We start from the raw sequence: 23,086 nt of genomic DNA on the forward strand, positions 1-23,086 counted from the left end.
GGCCCAGGAAAGTCATACGGCGTAAATTAGCTCGGAAATAAAATAGTAAAATTCTAAAGAAAAAAAAGTAAGAAAAAAAGAGGATTTTTTCTCACTATCTGCCGTAAAATAATAAACTCGCACAAACTTTTGTAACGACCATGGCACCACATCCTGCCGCAAGACCCCCCCCCGCAGGCTGTGTCCGGGCTGGAGCCCTGTCACCCCAACTCTTGAGGAGTGTGCCATGATAACGACAGAATACCTTATCGAATTTTTTTTTTTTGGGAGATATATACCTGTTTCCATTTTAATTAGTAATATCAACAGTTTTTATTTCAAAAAAATTTGGAGAACAGTGAAAAAAAATTTCCAGGAAAATTCTTCATAAATTAGAATCATGATTTACAATCTCGCGTTTGAGGAAAAAAACGCACGTGTTCGGAACACGTAATGAAGGGGCGGGTAAAATTACAACCAATAGAGATAAAGGATGCGGAGTGATATCAAAAATTGGTACAGTGGTTTATTTACATCAGGACCCAAGTTAGAGCGAACATATAGTGTAATTTCTAAAGTCGCGCGGGGAACGCATAAAAAAAAAAATCCTACTTTTCTAGCAACATTATAGAAATTTCGCTCATCGTGATTGGTCGCAGTTAATGATGAAACCATTACGTCACTCATAGTGAAACGGGGCTAAAAACTCAGTAAACAGCGGCATCGAGCCCCGTTTCGTAACGATAATTATATTACTGGGGGCACCATCCAGCCGTCGCGACGGCAGCGACATCGAATGCAAGGAAATTACGTGACTCGGTGAAAACACAGTTCCTGCCTGGCAATTTCCCCATAGAAATGTACATCTCGGTCGAAATGTTCGGTCTCTAAATATTGCGTTTTAAAGACTAAAAAAAAAAAGAGAACTCATGTAAAAAAAGGTTAAATTATTTATTTCATTAATACACTGGAATAATTCTTTTCGTTAATGCTGAGAAATTTATTTCATCAATTCTGGAATCATTTTCTTTATTAATTATTATTTCACACACATTCATTACTTCTGGAACAATTTCTTTCATCAATTTTGGATTTGTTTCTTTCATTAATATTGAAATTATTTCCCTTGTTAATGCTGGAATTATTTCTTTTATTAATTCTGGAATTTTCCTTCATTAATTCTGGAATTTTCCTTCATTAATTCTGGAATTTTCCTTCATTAATTCTGGAATTTTCCTTCATTAATTCTGGAATTTTCCTTCATTAATTCTGGAATTTTCCTTCATTAATTCTGGAATTTTCCTTCATTAATTCTGGAATTATTTCCTTTTTAATTATTATTTCTTTCATTACTTCTGGAATAGTTGCTTGCATTAATGCTGAAATTATTTCTTACATTAATTTTGGAATTATCACTTTCTTTAATGCTGAAATTATTTCTTTCATTAGTTCTGAAATTATATCTCATTAATTTTGGAATTATCACTTTCATCAATCTGAAATTATCCTTAATTAATGCTGGAATTATCCTTCATTAACGCACTCAGAAGCACAGCTCACTGAAGCGGCTTTAACAAGCATGCATTACAACATTCGCTCACGCCTCAAGCCACTTGCACTATCACGATGCTAGCGCAAACCTCTCATACCGACGCTCAAGTGCAGTTACTTGTGTAGGCACCCTAAAAGGGTACGGGGAGAAAAAATCCACAAAGAATTTAAAATAATAATTACAGTATTTTTAATTTATCTAATTGTTTTACAAAATAAGTAATTCCAAAAGGCACGATTGTTATATGTCTTTCAACATTCATACTAAGATTTTCAGCATCGGATCATTCGTCATTGTTGTTGTCCGACATTAGTTTGGACAATAGATTGCCCAACGCGAAACCAAACTCAGTCGCTACAGCGATCTTCGTACAGGTTTCTGGATCCAATCCACTAACTTCGCCAATTCTCCGCACGTCGTGGAACACACTACCGCGTGCTCCAGCTGCTCCACTGTGAAATGGAAATATTGCCGAAGTTGTTGCTGAATTGGAATTGACTCTTCTCCAATTCCTTCTCTCCGTCTGTTCCTCAGTGTTTGTAGAAGCGTTCGCTGATGAACCTAACAGGTAAGCCGCCGAGCCAATTCCACTCGCTACAGCGATCTTCCTCTGGGTGCTCGGTGCCAATCCTACTGCGCCGACGCTCTGCATGTTCGAGAACAAGCTACCAGAATCAACTCTGCCACCGTAGAAAGTACTTTGCACCCAAGCTGCTATCGAACCTGCAGTGACACCCTCTGAGCGGAAGCCTAGGGCCTCGATGCCTAATTTGACGCATCCGATAATGGCTACGCTGCATACCACTGCACACGCCAGTGTGGTCAGAACTGCAAAATCAAAAATACATTATAATGTTTCAACATTTAGATCAGGAGCTCTTAAGAGTCGCGATCTAAACTAGGTTGGCAAATAATGGCGTCGGAGCTGCGGGTGTAACACCAGAATGGTATTCAGTACCATCGGTCAGAGCAACCCTAGAATTCATTGAGAAATCAAAATTTGACATATTTAACTCAATCCAAGCACCCACAGGTGCATAACACTTCCTACGCCTCTGCTCATAAGGACTTCCGAGATGGGTTGTTCAGATCCACTAATAGCCAGGGACTCCTGGCTATTAGTGGATGAGATAAGGGTCCCGGCTCAAACTTTATTCAAAGGGGCTTCCGAGATGTGCTATGCTAATCCACTTACAGTCCTGTCATGGCCCCCGCAAGAGTGGGGGCTGACCAGGGCCGTCTTAAGAACATCATGGGCCCCCGGACCAAGTGATTTTTCTGAGGCCCTACATGGAAAATTCTCGAAAAATTCAACTTATTATCGTTTTTCTGAGGCCCCTCTTCTCTTGAGGCCCCAGGCCGTGCCCGGATGGGCCCATGCGTTAAGATGGCCCTGGGGCTGACAGGCCTACAGCCCCGGGCTTGGTACAATTACCATCATTTTTTGTTTTTCATGCTACAAATTCACTATAGAAAGGCCCCGTGAAAAATCTTTCTTGGGGGGCATCCAAAGATCCCAGTCCAGGAGCCCTTCTCTAGGATGTGAAGGGGCTCCATGAGTCCTGTTATAAGTGCACTTATTGCGTTACTGCTTTCACTAAATTCGAAAAACAAACAGGCCCATGGGTCGCGAAGCTAATGTTGATTTTGGGTCACGGTTGAAATAGGTTAAGAACCCGTGATTTAGATAATTTGATCAATGACAACACGAAATGATAATTTTGATGAAAAAGATTACTAACCTTTTATCAATTCTAATCCATCGATCTCGGAAGCAAAATATGGCAAGAGAACTCTCAGGCATGTTGAGATGGATATCAGGGGAATTCCTGTAACAGCAAGCCAATGAAAATTATTCTTAACCCACTTTTGACCGCTCTTACAATTTGTGACCAAATTGCACAATTTTTTTTAAACATGATAATAACATATATTTTAACATATTTTGAATAACAAATATAAAAATATGACACACTCATTAGACCTTTTAGTTTCCAAAAATGTTCATGTTATACAAAAATTTTAATGTAAAGTATTTGTAAACATTTTTTTTAAACGAAGCATGTGCAAATGCAACGTCAGTCAAAAATGGTAAAAGCTGACAATTATTGTGCGAAGAATTGTGCAAATTTGGAGATGACAGTGGTGAGCAATATCTGATTTTGCAAATGACAGGCCAATAGTAGATGTCTGAAGTCTGGGCACTATGGCAGACTTCAGACAAATCGCCTGTAATATAGACACAACTGTTAGGACAGCTCTTTACGATCACCGGCGTTACACACATTACGTCAAAACTTCAGTGGAATAAATTCCAACAGGTTCTCTGTGTTTTCTTTCCTCTTTTCACCTCTCGCGAAGTTTTTTCCCTCACTTACATAATGTATCATTCTACTATACAGGGTGTCCTGTAAGTGATAGCGCGGCCTTTATCTTAGATGTATAATTTAAATTTAAAAATGCTCACAAGGAGTTCAAAAATTACCCCGTACCGGTTTTGAGAGTGGAAAATACAGTGTGTAACGAAATTAAAAAAAATCTAAATTTTTATACGTCCCCCTTGTCCTTTAACTTCCAGCAAGGAAATTGTTGCCCTGTATCACCTGGAGCCAACAGAAAAAAAAATCCAAGTTTCCTGTGCAATGTTCGCTGAAATACTCGAATTCTAAAATCGGAGAAAAGACGGGAAAGGACAGCATAAATGAGGGAAAGGAGAGTTGTGTCCGTTAGTTTTTGCTGTTCTTTGATAACTTTTCACCGATTTTCGAATTCAAATATCTTAGCGAATGAATATTGCACTAACGAATACGGAATTTTTTCTGTTGGTCTCAGGAAAGACGGGGCAGAAATTTTCTAATTGGAAGTTAGGTGACAAAGGGGCCGTATCAAAATTTAGATTTTTTTTTTGTTTTGTTGTACACACCGTATTTTCACTCTCAAAACTGGTGTACAAGGTAACATCTTAACTCCTTTTGAGCATTTTTTAAACTTGAATTCATACCTCTACGATGGACGGTTGATGAGACAAAGGCGGCATCAGCCTTATAGAACATTCTGTATACACGCAAATAGTGAAAGATAACCCTTAGGGTGAGGGTGAAAAGAGGGCTTTAAAAAATAAAAACTCTCTTATCTATTATACTTTTTTTATATTTTCACTTCCCCAACCCCTCTTTTTTCCTAATGTGTGCATAGGTTAGGACAAGGTTACCAGATTTATCACCGATTCATTAAAAAGGGGGATAACCCAAATTTGTTTTTGGATTATCATCAAAACATGTTTCCACTTTTAGGTGAAGTAGTTAGAGACAGCATCTTCGATGTCTCGCGAGCACTTCGCACTGTTCTCGCTGAAGTACCCGAAAGCGCGCAATGCTTGTGTCTGATCTCGTGCTTCCGAGGTCTCGACTCATTCAAAAAGAATTATCCTGGCCTGAGTCTAAGCATGCCAGAGCTATCAAATGGGTGCTCTTCTTACTATATTTGTGCGAAAAGAGTTCGAGATCTGAAAAACGTCGAAGAACAAAGGCTTTTTTTCATTTTAGGGCCGTGTCAACGGATTCGAGTGGACAGTTAATTATTGAATATTATATACTTACCCTCACATCTTTCCAATTTATCTAGCCAAGAATCGAGATAAGGCAGGATAATCTTCAGACATCTCCCAATAGATCTCATAGAAATTCCTGTTTAATACAAGAAAATTAACTTTATAAAATGTACTGTATATATATCAAGATGTTCAGAAAACGAAAGTCTTTGCATACGTTCTTTTTTCAAAAAAATTACAACACAATTTGGCAAGTAACTAATGGTTAAATTTGACAAATAGCATATCCTCATTCTCCAATATTTTTCAATTATTGTCCAGTATTGCCAGATAGCCAAACAGTCAATTTAGCTGACCGTATCTCCACTTTGGAGACCTAATTGGATAAATTACCAATTGACGAATAGCTAGCAAGAACCCTTGTTAGCAGAAGAAAGCACTAAACCTTGTTAGCTAGCAGAACCCACTGTGCAGTGGATTCAATTACTTTTTTGAATCAATTTCCAACAGAGAATGCGATATCCGAAGTACGGGTGTGTTATGGGGGTGATAAATTCCTCAACGATATTCGAGTGGAAGATGTGGAAGTCCTAAAACTTCTTTAAAATGTAGGTGCTAACAAAGCACCAGGACCAGATGATATTTATCCTAGGGAATGTGCTAATCAATTGTTGGTGCCAGTTGCATCGATTTACAGAAGTAGTGTTGCTGAGGGTATCGTCCCAAGGGACTGGAAGGTTGCTAATGAGCCTCCAATACTCAAAAAAGATAGTTGAGAATCGAAATTCACTTATCGTCTAGTGAATTCGACGAGCTCTCCCTCGAAAATTTTGGAAATTATAATCAAAAGGCAACTGATCGATTAGTAAAGGACTGGGTGTAGCGTCAGTATCCAGGATGTGGTTTCACAGGGAATTTTTGTCTAATAAAGATTGTGAATAAATGGAATAGCTGACCCCCGGGAGCCGTGAATTCTGCCACAGTGGACAGGTTTAAAAAGAAATACGATGTTTATAATTCCATGAATCGAGGGAAGCTCCCCAAACTTAGATCAGAAAACCACAGTGTTTGATGGACATCTTTTTTCGGCCACCTCGTTGGGCATTTTACTTGTTGTTGCCTTTGTATCTGTATTTGTATAAATAATGCCAATACTTTCTCTTCTGCCAATGATCAAATAACACAAACCTTTCATTATTTCTAAGTTATCCATCCAAGACTTCAAATGAGGCATGATTTCGTCCAGACATTTTCCGATAGATTCCAAGTCCATTCCTGTAAAATATAAGAATAATGGCCAAAGTGAAAAATGATCAAAATTGTAAAGCAAATGTTGTTTAGTTTATATTGTTGTATGAAGGAAGCTCATGTCTCACAATTTGAAAGAGCCCGTGTGTTGACTCACGGGCAAATTATAGCTTCAATCCCTTAACGTACTGAGACGAGATATCTTGCCCTGCGCAGATAGAAGAAATACATTCGAGCAACTCGCTCCCCGGCGCTTGTTTCTCGCATGGGCAAACAGGGCATGGGCCCCAAGACCAACAAATATTAAATAGCCTCGAAAGTTGTCAGCTTTTTAGTATTTTAATTCCTTGCTGCCTTTTTGTGAGATTTTGCCAGAAGTGGAATCGTAATTACCTTTTTTGTCTGTAATCACAACAATTTTCACTAAAGCCTTAAATAAGTATATGGGCGTATTATACTGTAGTTGTTTATATGCAATAGTTCTTAAGCTTATATTTTGCAGTAACTATACATAATAATACTCAATAACTATGCCTCAAAGAACGCTGTATATGAAGAAGAGGGAAGGCCCGAAACCATGGGCGGAGATACGGAGGGGGGGGGGCATTGCCCCCACAGCACCAAAGGTGAAGTCAGCAGATCTAATGCATATATGCATAGATGAATCGACATCATCATCATCTTGCCCCCCCCCCCCCAGACTTTCACGTCTATCTCCGCCTATGCCCAAAACTTCATGTTAAAGCAAGCTAAAACCAAGTTTCTCTACTAAATCCGATATTTTACGATCAAACATCTAATGATAAATGAATGGGTGTGTAGAAGAAGAGCATATATATATGTTACAATTTTAAAATTTTACAGAAAACACAAAAAATAAAGGCATCTCATTTCAAGTTCGTAATCGCCGGAAATCACATACGCCCTTCTTCCCCTTTTCAACTTTCAAAGAGTACAGATACTATTCACCCCACGCACATTTCTTCCACTCCAGCCGCCCACTGCCAGCACCCGATTGATGTACCCTACTGACAGGTAGCGGTAGTTTTGAACACTAAAACCATTACAGCGGAGTTTGTCACATCCTATTTTTACCTTCTTTAGCAAAACAAAAAAAAAAAACCCATTTCGGACAAAATGTAGCATATGCCCTTCAAGACACCCATTCGAGTGGACACTGCTCAAAAGAATTAGGGGAAATATATCTTATTCCATTGCGATATTTAACCATTTTAATTGATGCAATATTGACAAAGAACATTGTTAAGAATATTCTCAAAAGAGTTGTGTCACAAGAGTTATAATCAATCATTCACTAAATTTACTAAATTTAAATAAACAAATTTGATAAATTTAAATAAAGTAATGCATATTATCTAATTGTTTTGACAAGTGTAATTCACATGATTTCATATTGTTTTGGATTTGGATGGCTGACCATTTTACAACATGCTGTAAATATGGTATTCAATTTATCAAGCAATACAAACCTGCCACCGTCTTCAAGTCATCACTCCAGTGAGTAATAAATGGCAGGGTTTCATTCAGATATTCCCTAATGGTTTCCAGTGTCATTGGTGCTAAATAAGGGAAAAAATAAATTATAGTGCATTCTCAGAAATTTGGCTGTATTCTATGAAGGATGCTCATTAAATGATATCGATTCCTATAACAATAAAAATCCTAGAGATGTACAAGTATTTATGAATGATTATCGGCGAGATTCAAGCAATTAGTGACCCTGCTAACTTCATTACTTCACACGCGGCAGCTGGAGAAGTCAGCGAGATCCTCTGCAATAACCCGCACATCCGAATCTTTTGGATCAAGGCGCACGCGGATTAATGGCGGAACGAACTGGCAGACAAAAAAGCAATTTCTGATAGCAACAACAAAACTGACGTACCATTTTCCGTCTCAGCAGCCAAGAACAAGCTCCGAAAGAAGATGGTACAGCGTTGGCAAACAGAATGGGACCGAGGAGACAAGCTTAGAAGACAGGCTTCTCCCCAGCAAGACTCAACCCAGTCGGATAAAGGGCTTATATCCCTCAAGGGACAGAGTCCGGGTCTTGTCTGGTACTTCAGGCTTAGAAGAACGATATGCGATATCCTTCCTGTAGTGGAAGAGAGAGAGAGAGAGACCAGGGGTGGCCAAGAGGGAACTAGTATTTCTTCACAGAATACGAACGATTTCCCACTTCTCTCAAGAGATTCGACCAGTAAGCAGCGGTAGATGTACATGTGCGACACCGAAGGCACGGCGATGCACTTTGCAACACAATGCCTTCTGATGGAATCTCTTTCCACTTTGGCGGGGCCTCAAATGAGAACCTCACACTATAGAAGCATCAAATAACTTAAAAAAGCTTTTATCTTTTGCCCCTCAGGAAAAGTATAAAAGAATGGATAAGTTTCACGAACTGGGTTCGAACCTTGGTCTTCAGGTTCGCAGTCCGTTACACTGTCACCTACACTAATTCGGCTACTTAAAAAAAAAAAAGAAAGCTGGTGCGATTCAGCGACTGTGGTCAGGTTCGTCAAAGATTACGAAAGTCTAATCAGAACATACCCGGAGTGAAGAAGACAGCGAGGAAGAGATTCTCCCCACGAGATCAAGAAGAATCAGGCTCGCACTTCAGGACAACGGACTCGACGGTAGTTAATGCACAATAATCACAGTGTGACTTATGAAGTTTATACCTGACCAGCAGTAGTCCCACAGTGGTTAAAACTTTTTTCTTCTCAAGGAGGAATATTTATAAACATCAGCGGGTTTTTTTTTCTGAATAAATTGCATAATACTGTCAACTTCAAAGGAAAACCGTTAGCATAAACTCAAAAAATCATCAACATTTCCAAAAAATGTCTGCATGGTCTGCATATTGTTGTATCTTGTTGTCTAGTAAATTTTCAAAACTTTTCAGATATCAATCAAAAACTGTATTCAAAAGCTATATTACAGTTCAATTATGTTATGTTGAAATTTTCAAGATCTTCAACAGTGATCAAGAGTAAATTAGACTGGGTGGATTGCACCGTCCGAGCGCAGTGGGGTGCTCATTCCACTTCTGAAATATAGATGGCAGCACTGAAAAATTATACACAATCCTAGATCCTCACTCAGACTAGGGGTTGCTAACCGTTCTCATTTTTTGTGTTATTTGGAGCGTCCTCCTATTTTAGGGAAAATTCGTACTTTTATCCTCCTTTTTAGGTTTCCAGAATCATTTTCTTTTTTTTTGTCACAAACTGGGAATTTTTTTTTTCAATATGTATGTCTTCATTGGTAAGAGTATTTGCGTGTGTGTCTTTTTTCCCCACACATTTTTACACGTTTTGACCAACACCCTCGAAAGTCCCAGAGGAATCCAAATTGCCTCCAAGCGGGGTAGATTCTATTCTATATCCTAGCTTGCCCGAGGATAAAATGAAAAAGACAGTCGGAAAAACAGACAAATATTTTGAGAATACCATTGTTTGCTCACCAACAGCAGATGCCGTGTACTAAAGTGGGGGAGGGGTTGCCTATTCTTCATTCAGAAATGAAGAAAATAGGATGCAAACAACACTCAATGCTGATTCCTCTCACGAAAAACGCCAACTCTCCCAAAAGATGAAAAAAAAAAAACTTTTGAGGGTATAGAAAGACAACACCCGCTAGGCGCGAAGTAATAAAACTGAACAGACAGTGGGCGCAATTCATTTTTCGCTCTGACTCCTAACGTAGTTGACAGGCCTGTGTCAAAATGTCGAGACATTTCAGTCCAAGACTATTGTACTGTATAGCAAGGGCGTAGCGAGGGGGGGGGGGACTTGGGGGTCTGGTCCCCCCCCCCCCCGAAATGTGAGAAAATGACCGAAAAAAGGGGAAAAAGATGGCCAAATCCATTGTTCTGTCACTTTGGTCCCCCCCCCCCCGAAATGAAAGTGGTCCCCCCCCCCGAACGAAATTTCTGGCTACGCCCCTGCTGTATAGCTCTTTGGACGCGTCATCATCCTACTCTCCTTTCCTGGTCGGAAATTCTGAAGGAAAACAAAATTAACCGATGGACGGTAACATTAAATAAGATTGACAACTAACTCCACAAACGGCTACGGCACCATTAGTATTTGTTCCTCTCTTTGTTAACAACTTATCGGGTGAGTTCGAATAACTTTTTCTATAGCCAGGCTTGTACGCAAATGTGCACATGCATTTGCAAATTTTGACCTTTTTCAGTGTTAATGCACATAAATGTATAAAATTGAAGAATTCTAGAATAAGTGCATTTTTTTGAAGTTAAACGAAAGTTCATAATCACATTTTTATCATTTTTCGGATGAGTATTGCTTTTAAAAATGCACATGAATAATAAGCAATTGGCAAGAGTTCGTATCTTACCTGAAGGATGAACAGCATTTAGAGAGCGTAGTTTACCAAACTTTATGTTCCATCGCTCCCTTCATCAGAATTTTTTTTCTCTCATCGCCCCCCAACTCAAGTGAACCCATAGGATTCTATATGAAATACTTAGCTTCTATCGCCCCCCCCCATTCCATCGCCCACCGGGAGGGGGCGGTATTGCCCACTCTGGGAAACACTGATTTAGAGAGAGGATTTTTTAGGTAATTACCAAATGTACCGTTGCTCAAGTCTGATTTTATATTAAAAATACTTATCTCATCCTGGTGAAGATAGAGCGAGTATTAAAATTTTCCACGGGCTATTTTCAAAAAATATGAGACGAACCAATTGCTCTGTAAAGAAAAATTATATTATAGTGAGCATCACTCAGGGCCGTAACTAGGGGGAGGGGCAGGCGGGTCTTGTGCCCCGGGAGCTATACAGTAGGTGGGTGCCGAATGCACCCTTTAACAGCTTCTTCTACATGTGGGTGCCAAAATGCGTTCTTGCCAGCATCTAGTTGCGCCCTGGCAACATGGGCAGAGATACGGGGGGGGGGACGTGGGGGGCATTGCCCCTCCCTCAGCGTCAAAGGTGGATTCGACTGATCTAATGTATATATGTATATATGAATTGACATCATCATCATCGTGCCCCCCCCAGCAATAATGACGTTGCCCCCCCCAGACTTCCAAGTCAATCTCCGCCTGGCAACTAGGGTAACCAACTCGCCCATTAGTAGAAACTAGAAATATCCAAGGAAAAACGTGTAGAAATAATTTGTGAGAATTTTTTTTCTAACGAGTATACGTAAACTGAGATATCGAAAATATACATTTTAAAAACATGTTTGCTTCTTTGAGGGCATTTAATTTTCAAATACATATTTTATAAGTTTTTGTGCATATTTTGGAATTTTTAACCACTTTTTGGGGGTTTTTTTGGTGCATATTTTGGCATTTTATAGTGCGTATTTGCATAGTTTTGGAGCATATTTCACCACTTTTTAGTGCATATAATACGGGATCTATTCATAACTATTAAAACGAACAAACGATATTTGAAGATTAAAAACAAATACAAATACCAAGCCACAACAGGCAAATTGCCCAACGAGGTGGCTGACTTAAGAACATCATGGATCCCCGAGCCATTTTTTGGAGGCCCTACCTACTACTGCTACACCACACATGCACCCTGCCCACACACCCCCCCTTCGCGGAACCCCCAACGAATTGGTACATGCGGGAATGTGCGTGTACGTGTAGTGAAACCTGACGTGAAGTTTTTTTTGTTTGTTTCTCTGTAATGCTTGTTATGTGTAGTGCTGCCATCTGCCACCAGTTTTTCTAACTATGAGTGAAGTGTTATGATTGAATGATTTATCGTTGTAGGACTGTTGCTCTCTGTGGCAAGACTTTTTAACGGGGAGATCGGCTCGCATTTGCGCCTTGAAGTTGGGAACCACAGAAAACCAACTTCAGCCGACCACCACTGTGGGGTTCGAACCCGGATCCTTGCATCGCGAGTCCGTCACTATAACCACTCGACCACCACAGCGGCTAAAAATATGACTTTCTGGCGTAGGTCGGATTCGAACCCAGTTCATTCGAGGATTGTCCCTTTGTATCTCACGCCATGCCTCTACCGATTGCGCTATCAACAAGTTCTATCTTGTTTCCATTTAAGACGAATTCCCGTCATGCTGAAACAAAGAAAAATATATATTCACAGTTAAACTCCGTGAAAGATATCCATGTCTTCGGCTGGGCAAAGTGCACGACTTGTTGCCCAGTAACGTGTTTCGATAAGGTCGTTAATTTTGATGTTAGCTTTCATCACATTTATCAACATTTTTAAACGTAAGCAAAATCGAATCCATCATCTTAGACCAAAATTTCAGCAAAATTTCTGGAAAATTCAGATAATTTATTGACGATTTTTATATCATATTTACCAATATGAGCTGGGGATTACACATAATCACCGATTAATGTGAGAAACAATAAAAATTATTGGTATCTATGCATAATAGTCGATGATTATGCACAATGACCAGATTTAATAAATTTCCGTAACGTGTATAGCGGTTCTGTTTTATTTAGGAAAAATTACTACAGAGGTGGGTTTCTTTCTCTTGACAGATAAGTGGCACCATCTGTTGTGTGAATTGGGGATATGACGTCATCAAGGGTGCGCGCTGGCATCCTCTTTTCTCAGTATATACCATACTCAAAAGTATGGTAACCCTAACTCAGACTGTTAGGTACACACACTTACACTTCCGGCACAACTCACTAGGTAGTAAATTGCCCTTAGAAGGTGATAGACCTGAGTTGTGCTCGGAGTGAAAGAAAGAAAGTTCCATTATGTGCTGCATAAGCTTATTTTTTCCACGACAACCTCAATGCACTTTATGCATGTATGCTATTGCTACGCAAGCTAATTTCCAGACCTCTCCTACAACGTAGACGTCGGTTATAACATACACTTCTCGAATCACGTATGTTATAAGCGAGCTCGTCTGTACTTCTGATTGGGCGATTTTATTTCGCAAGCGCAGAATGGAAGCTCGTGACTCGATTTGAAATATCAATTTAAAAACCAGTTGTTTTTCGAAACATTCGTGACATCTTGACAGTTTGCGCGGCAATCGATCAAGAAATACGAACCTTCCATTGCTTTCCAATTGATCGATCCGATATTTTCCTATGGATTCCAGGCAGATTCCTATAAAACAAGGGAAAAATCAATAATTTCACGGCGCGCACACCTATAGTCATCGATAAAATTTTGCGTGCACACACTTGAGAAAAATTGCGCAGACTTAAATTTTCAATACGGATCTTTACAGCGTAAGGGTATGGACATAGTGCACGCGTATTTCCGATTCTGGAAATCCGCGTCGTCTCTGATTGGTCAAAAACCTGAATTTCAACTTTATTAGTTTTCAGGGTTTGAACAATTAACGGAAAAAAATTTCTCGGTGTTCCTGATTCCAGCAATCGGTGGCGAACGGACCAATCGGAATGGGGGAAACGCTCCGTTCATTTGCATAGCGTGTCGCCGCTTTGTGTGATCCTTGTCAACAGCTTGCCTGTTGCAATTTTTCAGTTTTTAAATACTATGAAATTTTCTGCGTCTAAGTGCGTTCAAGCTTTTGTTCTACCTGTGCTAAAAAAATACGTGTTAAATATTTTAATATAACCTGCTGTCAGGCATTACACATGCTAATGTTTTTCACTAAAATGCGTTTTTCTCAAAACTAAGTTTTTGTGTTAGATAAGGAACATTTTTTCCAACACCACTCATATTCAATTTGTTTTCCTTCCTATTTTTTCTGCCACTTCGTTTGGTAAATTGCCTATTTTGATAAAATAATAATTGAAAAAAAAAAAATTGGAACAAATGTTTCATTTATATGAGAGAAATTCAAACTATGAATAGATTTTATGAAATAATTTGCAGAAGAAACTAATTTTTGATGCATTTCATCCGGCTCGGAATGATATTCAAAAATAATGGAGGAAACATTGGCAAAAATAATGAAAGAACTATATTAAAAAATAATGGAAGAACCATTTTCAAAAATAATGAAAGAACCATATTCAAAAATAATGAAAGAATCAATTTAAAAAATAATGAAAGAATCAATTTAAAAAATAATGAAACAACCATATTCAAAAATAATGAAACAACCATATTCAAAAATAATGAAACAACCATATTCAAAAATAATGAAACAACCATATTCAAAAATAATGGAGGAAACATTTTCAAAAATAATGGAGGAAACATTTTCAAAAATAATGGAGGAAACATTTTCAAAAATAATGGAGGAAACATTTTCAAAAATAATGGAGGAAACATTTTCAAAAATAATGGAGGAAACATTTTCAAAAATAATGAAAGAGCTATATTAAAAAATAATGAAAGAACCATATTCCAAAATAATGAAAGAACCATATTCAAAAATAATGAAAGAACCATATTCAAAAATAATGGAGGAAACATTTTCAAAAATAATGAAAGAACTATATTAAAAAATAATGGAAGAACCATTTTCAAAGATAATGAAAGAATCAATTTAAAAAATAATGAAAGAATCAATTTAAAAAATAATGAAAGAATAAATTAAAAAAATAATGAAAGAATAAATTAAAAAAATAATGAAAGAATCAATTTAAAAAATAATGAAAGAATCAATTTAAAAAATAATGAAAGAATCAATTTAAAAAATAATGAAAGAACCATATTCAAAAATAATGAAACAACCATATTCAAAAATAATGAAACAATCATATTCAAAAATAATGGAGGAAACATTTTCAAAAATAATGGAGGAAACATTTTCAAAAATAATGGAGGAAACATTTTCAAAAATAATGGAGGAAACATTTTCAAAAATAATGAAAGAGCTATATTAAAAAATAATGAAAGAACCATATTCCAAAATAATGAAAGAACCATATTCAAAAATAATGAAAGAACCATATTCAAAAATAATGGAGGAAACATTTTCAAAAATAATGGAGGAAACATTTTCAAAAATAATGGAGGAAACATTTTCAAAAATAATGGAGGAAACATTTTCAAAAATAATGGAGGAAACATTTTCAAAAATAATGGAGGAAACATTTTCAAAAATAATGGAGGAAACATTTTCAAAAATAATGAAAGAGCTATATTAAAAAATAATGAAAGAACCATATTCCAAAATAATGAAAGAACCATATTCAAAAATAATGAAACAACCATATTCAAAAATAATGGAGGAAACATTTTCAAAAATAATGGAGGAAACATTTTCAAAAATAATGGAGGAAACATTTTCAAAAATAATGGAGGAAACATTTTCAAAAATAATGGAGGAAACATTTTCAAAAATAATGGAGGAAACATTTTCAAAAATAATGGAGGAAACATTTTCAAAAATAATGGAGGAAACATTTTCAAAAATAATGAAAGAGCTATATTAAAAAATAATGAAAGAACCATATTCCAAAATAATGAAAGAACCATATTCAAAAATAATGAAAGAACCATATTCAAAAATAATGGAGGAAACATTTTCAAAAATAATGAAAGAACTATATTAAAAAATAATGGAAGAACCATTTTCAAAGATAATGAAAGAATCAATTTAAAAAATAATGAAAGAATCAATTTAAAAAATAATGAAAGAATAAATTAAAAAAATAATGAAAGAATAAATTAAAAAAATAATGAAAGAATCAATTTAAAAAATAATGAAAGAATCAATTTAAAAAATAATGAAAGAACCATATTCAAAAATAATGAAACAACCATATTCAAAAATAATGAAACAATCATATTCAAAAATAATGGAGGAAACATTTTCAAAAATAATGGAGGAAACATTTTCAAAAATAATGGAGGAAACATTTTCAAAAATAATGGAGGAAACATTTTCAAAAATAATGAAAGAGCTATATTAAAAAATAATGAAAGAACCATATTCCAAAATAATGAAAGAACCATATTCAAAAATAATGAAAGAACCATATTCAAAAATAATGGAGGAAACATTTTCAAAAATAATGAAAGAACTATATTAAAAAATAATGGAAGAACCATTTTCAAAGATAATGAAAGAATCAATTTAAAAAATAATGAAAGAATCAATTTAAAAAATAATGAAAGAACCATATTCAAAAAATAATGAAAGAATCAATTTAAAAAATAATGAAAGAATAAATTTAAAAAATAATGAAAGAATCAATTTAAAAAATAATGAAAGAATCAATTTAAAAAATAATGAAAGAATCAATTTAAAAAATAATGAAAGAATCAATTTAAAAAATAATGAAAGAATCAATTTAAAAAATAATGAAAGAACCATATTCAAAAATTAGAAAAAAAGACATAATTTCAGAATCCATAAAATTTCAAAAAATCTCAAGATCTGATTCAGAATTTCAGAAAATCTGAGTATATTTCCGGTAATATTTATTTATCTCGTCAGCCCGCCAATCACTACACCACTGGCTAAATAAATGACGCCCTATTCCATAGTCTTTAAAATATTAAAAAAAAATAATTATTATTATATAACATTAATTCCAAATCTTCACACAAAATATGATATATAAGTAATTGAACATATAAAATTATTGTAATTCAATAACTTATAATTCATAGAAATTTATGTCTTTAACAATTAATTAAATTCATCCAGAGCTGGACACGGGACAACATGAAATTAGATTAAAACACTTCGTTTACGTAATTTTTATTTCGATAACAAAGTACTAACTTAGAATATTTTTAGGCTTTTATAATAAAAAAACTTTTAATGTTTAAAAAAAAAAAAAAAAAAAAAAATTTAGAACGTTTGAGTCTTTTATAAAAGTTCAAACCTTTAAAACTTTCAATTATTTTAGGCTTTTACAAAAAATAACTTTTAAAATATTTTTAATCTTTTACAAAAAAACTTTTAAGATATTTTTAGAGGTTAATTAAAAGTTTTAAAGGCTTTTAAAACTTTTAATGATGTTCAGGATTTTATAAAAAAAAAAACTTAAAAATATTTTTAGGCTTTTATAAGAGGACTTTCAGCATAACACAGCTCTCAGCCCAGACATAATCCTACCTAGGCAAGAATTTGAGTGGAGTCGAAGCTACAAAAAAATATAGTGCTGACACGTTTCAACTTCAGCCATCGATTAACATAACTCGGAAAAAAAAGAGAATTTTATAGTTCTTTTAATATGTTTAGAAAAAAGAAATTTACCCCGACAACAAATATTTTATGAATTAAATTTTAAAAATTTTAAAATCATTCTAAACAAACGGATCCTCTTGAAAAAGAATTTGAAAAAACAAACACAATTCGTAGAAAGAGGACTACGTAATTTATTTCTTTGTGTAAGAATGAAACAAGAATATTTTCAATTAATTACAGATATGCATTGAAAAAGAAATAAATATTTCATCATACCGGGAATAAATTTATATAATTTCTCTTGGATAATTTTAGATACGATAATTTCTCTCTTACCTACAGAAATTTCGATTATTATTATTATTTATCACGAGCGAAGTTAACCTCCACGGATGTTCAGAAGGAAGATGAGAAGAAAGCTTTGGCGAATTTATCCATTCAAGTCTTGGCTCGGAAAGACTCATTTGGCAACTGATTGCCTTCGAGTGTCGCCAAAAATTTCGTGTTTTTTAAAAAAAAATTTCTTCCCCTCTTTAAGATACTATGAGCATACGTTCCGTTTCGGCAATTTATTTTGTTTTATCGGTTTTATTCATCGAGTTTATATTACTGGTGAGAGTATGACGTCAGCGGTCTCCGCCTTGGCAATGCTGAGAACGGTGTCCCCCAACATCTCTTCGTCACGTGACTAGGTGCAAACAAACACGATCCCCATAGAGATCAATGTTAAAATTGCAGAAATTTAATCGGGTTTTCCGCCACATCAATAATTGTAAAAATTGAATTGAATTTTTTGATTTTCGAGATATTGAGTTTTCGCTTAGAAATACGAAGCCCAGGAAATTAAATATAAAATAATGAGCCAGACTCACTTTCGAGGTGGATATCCATGCAATAACAATAATTTCAGCTTTTTATTTATATGTACTCAAGCACGAAAATGAGAATTCATGTCTTCGTATTGTCTTATATTATCCAATTGCATCAATCCATATGGTTTAGGATGTTTTGAAATTAATTATGGGCCCATATAAATTACATTGAAGAAATTCCGCAAGCATTTTTTGAAGCAAAAACAGGCAGATCGATTCATTTCTGTTTCTTTAATTTAGATTTGTTCCTTTCATGAGTCGCATGTGGCATTCCTTTCATGAGAGTAATTAAAGATAATTCCAGAATTAATGGAAAATTATCAATTTCAGCATTGACAAAATTGATAATTTCAAAATTAATGAAAGTGATAATTCCAGAATTAATGAAAGATAATTCCAGAATTAATGAAAATTAATTCCAGAATTAATGAAAGATAATTCCAGAATTAAAGATAATTCAAAAATTCATGAAAGATAATTCAAAAATTCATGAAAGATAATTCAAAAATCCATGAAAGATAATTCAAAAATTAATGAAAGAGATAATTTCAGTTCCAAAATAAAAAAAAGTGGTAATTCCAGCATTAACGAAAGATAATTCCAGAATTAATGAAAGAGGTACTTTCAGCTGTGGTGGTCGAGTGGTTATAGTGCCGGACTCGTGATGCGAGGATCCGGGTTCGAACCCCACAGTGGTGGTCGGCTGAAGTTGGTTTTCTGTGGTTCCCAACTTCAAGGCGCAAATGCGAGCCGATCTCCCCGTTAAAAAGTCTCGCCACAGAGAGCAACAGTCCTACAACGGTAAATCATTCAACCATAACACTTCACTCATCGTTAGTAAAACTGGGGGCAGATGACAGCACTACACATAAGAAGTATTACACAGAAACAAACTATACGTCAGGTTGCACTACACGTACACGCACATTCCCGCATTTACCGATTCGTTGGGGGGTTCCGCGGGGGGGGGGTGCATGTGTGGTGTAGCAGTAGTAGGTAGGGGCTCGGGGATCCATGATGTTCTTAAGTCAGCCACCTCGTTGGGCAATTTGCCTGTTGTGGCGTTGTATTTGTATTGACAAAATTGATAATTTCAAAATTAATGAAAGTGATAATTCCAGAATTAATGAAAATTAATTCCAGAATTAATGAAAATTAATTCCAGAATTAATGAAAATTAATTCCAGAATTAATGAAAGACAATTCCAGAATTAAAGATAATTAAAAAATCAATGAAAGATAATTCAAAAATTAATGAAAGAGATAATTTCAGTTCCAAAATAAAAAAAAGTGATAATTCCATCATTAACGAAAGATAATTCCAGAATTAATGAAAGCGATAATTTCAGTTCCAAAATAAATAAAAGTGGCAATTCCAGCATTAACGAAAGATAATTCCAGAATTAATTAAAGACAATTCCAGAATTAATTAAAGACAGTTCCAGAATTAATGAAAGAGACTTTCAGCATTGACGAAATTGATAATTCCAAAATCGATGAAAAAGATAATTTCAGCATTAATGAAGTGATAATTCCAAAAAAATTGAAAGCGATAATTCCGATCCAGCATTAATGAAAGATAATTTCAGATTGATGAAAGTGATAATTCCAAAATTAATGGAAGCACTAATTTCAGAATTAAAGTAAGAGATAATTCCAAAATTAATGAAAGAAAAAATTCTAGAATTACTGAAAGAAATAATTTCAGAATTAAAATAAGAGATAATTCCAAAATTAAAATAAGAGATAATTCCAAAATTAATGAAAGAAATAATACTAGAATTGATGAAAGAGATAATTCCAGAATTAATGAAATATAATTTTAGAATAAATGAAATATAATTTTAGAATAAATGAAAAAAATAATTCCAGCATTAATGAAAGAAATAATTCCAGCATTAATGAAAGAAATAATTCCAGCATTAATGAAAGAAATAATTCCAGCATTAATGAAAGAAATGAAAGCAATTACTCCAGAATTAATGAGATATAATTTTAGAATCAATGCAAAAAATAATTCCAGCATTAATGAAAGAAATAATTTCAGCATTAATGAAAGAAATAATTTCAGCATTAATGAAAGAAATAATTTCAGCATTAATGAAAGAAACAAATCCAGAATTGATGAAAGCAATTACTCCAGAATTAATGAGATATAATTTTAGAATCAATGCAAAAAATAATTCCAGCATTAATGAAAGAAATAATTTCAGCATTAATGAAAGAAACAAATCCAGAATTGATGAAAGCAATTACTCCAGAATTAATGAGATATAATTTTAGAATCAATGCAAAAAATAATTCCAGCATTAATGAAAGAAATAATTTCAGCATTAATGAAAGAAATAATTTCAGCATTAATGAAAGAAACAAATCCAGAATTGATGAAAGCAATTACTCCAGAATTAATGAGATATAATTTTAGAATCAATGCAAAAAATAATTCCAGCATTAATGAAAGAAATAATTTCAGCATTAATGAAAGAAATAATTTCAGCATTAATGAAAGAAATAATTTCAGCATTAATGAAAGAAATAATTTCAGCATTAATGAAAGAAATAATTTCAGCATTAATGAAAGAAACAAATCCAGAATTGATGAAAGCAATTACTCCAGAATTAATGAGATATAATTTTAGAATCAATGCAAAAAATAATTCCAGCATTAATGAAAGAAATAATTTCAGCATTAATGAAAGAAATAATTTCAGCATTAATGAAAGAAACAAATCCAGAATTGATGAAAGCAATTACTCCAGAATTAATGAGATATAATTTTAGAATCAATGCAAAAAATAATTCCAGCATTAATGAAAGAAATAATTTCAGCATTAATGAAAGAAATAATTTCAGCATTAATGAAAGAAATAATTTCAGCATTAATGAAAGAAATAATTTCAGCATTAATGAAAGAAATAATTTCAGCATTAATGAAAGAAATAATTTCAGCATTAATGAAAGAAACAAATCCAGAATTGATGAAAGCAATTACTCCAGAATTAATGAGATATAATTTTAGAATCAATGCAAAAAATAATTCCAGCATTAATGAAAGAAATAATTTCAGCATTAATGAAAGAAATAATTTCAGCATTAATGAAAGAAACAAATCCAGAATTGATGAAAGCAATTACTCCAGAATTAATGAGATATAATTTTAGAATCAATGCAAAAAATAATTCCAGCATTAATGAAAGAAATAATTTCAGCATTAATGAAAGAAATAATTTCAGCATTAATGAAAGAAATAATTTCAGCATTAATGAAAGAAATAATTTCAGCATTAATGAAAGAAATAATTTCAGCATTAATGAAAGAAATAATTTCAGCATTAATGAAAGAAACAAATCCAGAATTGATGAAAGCAATTACTCCAGAATTAATGAGATATAATTTTAGAATCAATGCAAAAAATAATTCCAGCATTAATGAAAGAAATAATTTCAGCATTAATGAAAGAAATAATTTCAGCATTAATGAAAGAAATAATTTCAGCATTAATGAAAGAAACAAATCCAGAATTGATGAAAGCAATTACTCCAGAATTAATGAGATATAATTTTAGAATCAATGCAAAAAATAATTCCAGCATTAATGAAAGAAATAATTTCAGCATTAATGAAAGAAATAATTTCAGCATTAATGAAAGAAATAATTTCAGCATTAATGAAAGAAATAATTTCAGCATTAATGAAAGAAATAATTTCAGCATTAATGAAAGAAATAATTTCAGCATTAATGAAAGAAACAAATCCAGAATTGATGAAAGCAATTACTCCAAAAGTAATAAAAGCAATTGCTCCGAAAGTAATGAAAGAAATAATAATTAATCAAGGAAATAATTCCAGAATTAATGAAGGAAAGTTTCAGAATTAATGAAGGAAAACTCCATAATTATTGAAGGAAAATTCAAGAATTGATGAAAGAAGTTTTTCAGCATTAACGAAAAAAATTATTCCAGTATCAATGGTAAATAAATAATTCAATTTTTTTTTCGTATTTATATGAGTTCCCAATCCTTTTTTTTTATCTTTAAATCGCAATATTTAGAGACCGAACTGTACATTTCTACCGTGTCCGGAAAATTCACCGCCAGCAATTCACCGACAACAATTCACCGCCATGCAATTCACCACTAGGAAAATTCACCGACTAGCAATTCACCGACAACAGTTCAATGCGAGGGAGTGAGCGATTGAGTTACTGAGTGAGTGAGTGACCCAGTGAGTGACTGAGGGAGTGAGCGATTGAGTTACTGAGTGAGTGAGTGACTGAGTGACCGAGTGAGTCAGTGATTGAGTGACCGAGTGAGTCAGTGATTGAGTGACTGAGTCAGTGATTGAGCGACCGAGAGAGTAAGTGATTGAGTGACCGAGTGATTGAGCGACCGAGAGAGTAAGTGATTGAGTGACCGAGTGATTGAGCGACCGAGAGAGTAAGTGATTGAGTGACCGAGTGATTGATCCAGTGACCGAGTCAGTGATTGAGTGACCGAGTGAGTGAGTGACCCAGTGACTGACTGAGTGACCGAGTAAGTAAGTGATTGAGTGACCGAGTGTGTGACTGAGTGACCGAGTAAGTCAGTGATTGAGTGACCCAGTGAGTGACTGAGTGACCGAGTAAGTCAGTGATTGAGTTACCGAGTGAGTGAGTGAGTGACCCAGTGAGTGAGTGAGTGACCCAGTGAGTGAGTGAGTGACCCAGTGAGTGAGTGAGTGACCCAGTGAGTGAGTGAGTGACCCAGTGAGTGACTGAGGGAGTGAGCGATTGAGTTACTGAGTGAGTGAGTGACTGAGTGAGTCAGTGATTGAGTG

At 34.7% G+C, this 23,086-nt stretch overlaps 1 protein-coding gene across 2 annotated transcripts; it reads right to left on the bottom strand.

The window, feature by feature from the left end:
- Positions 1-1,699: 1,699 nt before the first annotated feature.
- LOC149066952 (uncharacterized) lies at positions 1,700-17,836 on the bottom strand. 2 transcript variants are annotated; one of them, XM_089253153.1, is made up of 7 exons: positions 17,737-17,836; positions 13,388-13,445; positions 7,820-7,909; positions 6,270-6,356; positions 5,131-5,217; positions 3,274-3,360; positions 1,700-2,359 (listed from the first exon to the last, which is right to left on the bottom strand). In XM_089253153.1, exons 2-7 carry the CDS (start codon positions 13,392-13,394, stop codon positions 1,815-1,817), a joined length of 903 nt encoding a protein of 300 aa, XP_089109279.1. In that variant the 5' UTR covers positions 13,395-13,445; positions 17,737-17,836; the 3' UTR covers positions 1,700-1,814. The 2 variants fall into 2 exon arrangements, with proteins under 2 accessions (XP_089109279.1, XP_089109280.1); XM_089253154.1 differs by having other exon boundaries at positions 17,677-17,785.
- Positions 17,837-23,086: the final 5,250 nt, after the last annotated feature.

The sequence above is a fragment of the Pholcus phalangioides genome, unplaced genomic scaffold, assembly GCF_987345545.1.
Source record: "Pholcus phalangioides strain wild (caught in Gottingen) unplaced genomic scaffold, Ppha-v1.0 ptg000032l_1, whole genome shotgun sequence".
NCBI classification, from domain to species: Eukaryota; Metazoa; Arthropoda; class Arachnida; order Araneae; family Pholcidae; genus Pholcus; species Pholcus phalangioides.

Excerpts from the sequence above, each read along its gene's own strand:
- LOC149066952 (XM_089253153.1), bottom strand. Across the intron at positions 3,361-5,130 it reads TAAATTGGAAAGATGTGAGG|GAATTCCCCTGATATCCATC; the intron begins GTAAGTATATAA and ends TTGCTGTTACAG. Across the intron at positions 2,360-3,273 it reads TGGATTAGAATTGATAAAAG|TTCTGACCACACTGGCGTGT; the intron begins GTTAGTAATCTT and ends TTGATTTTGCAG.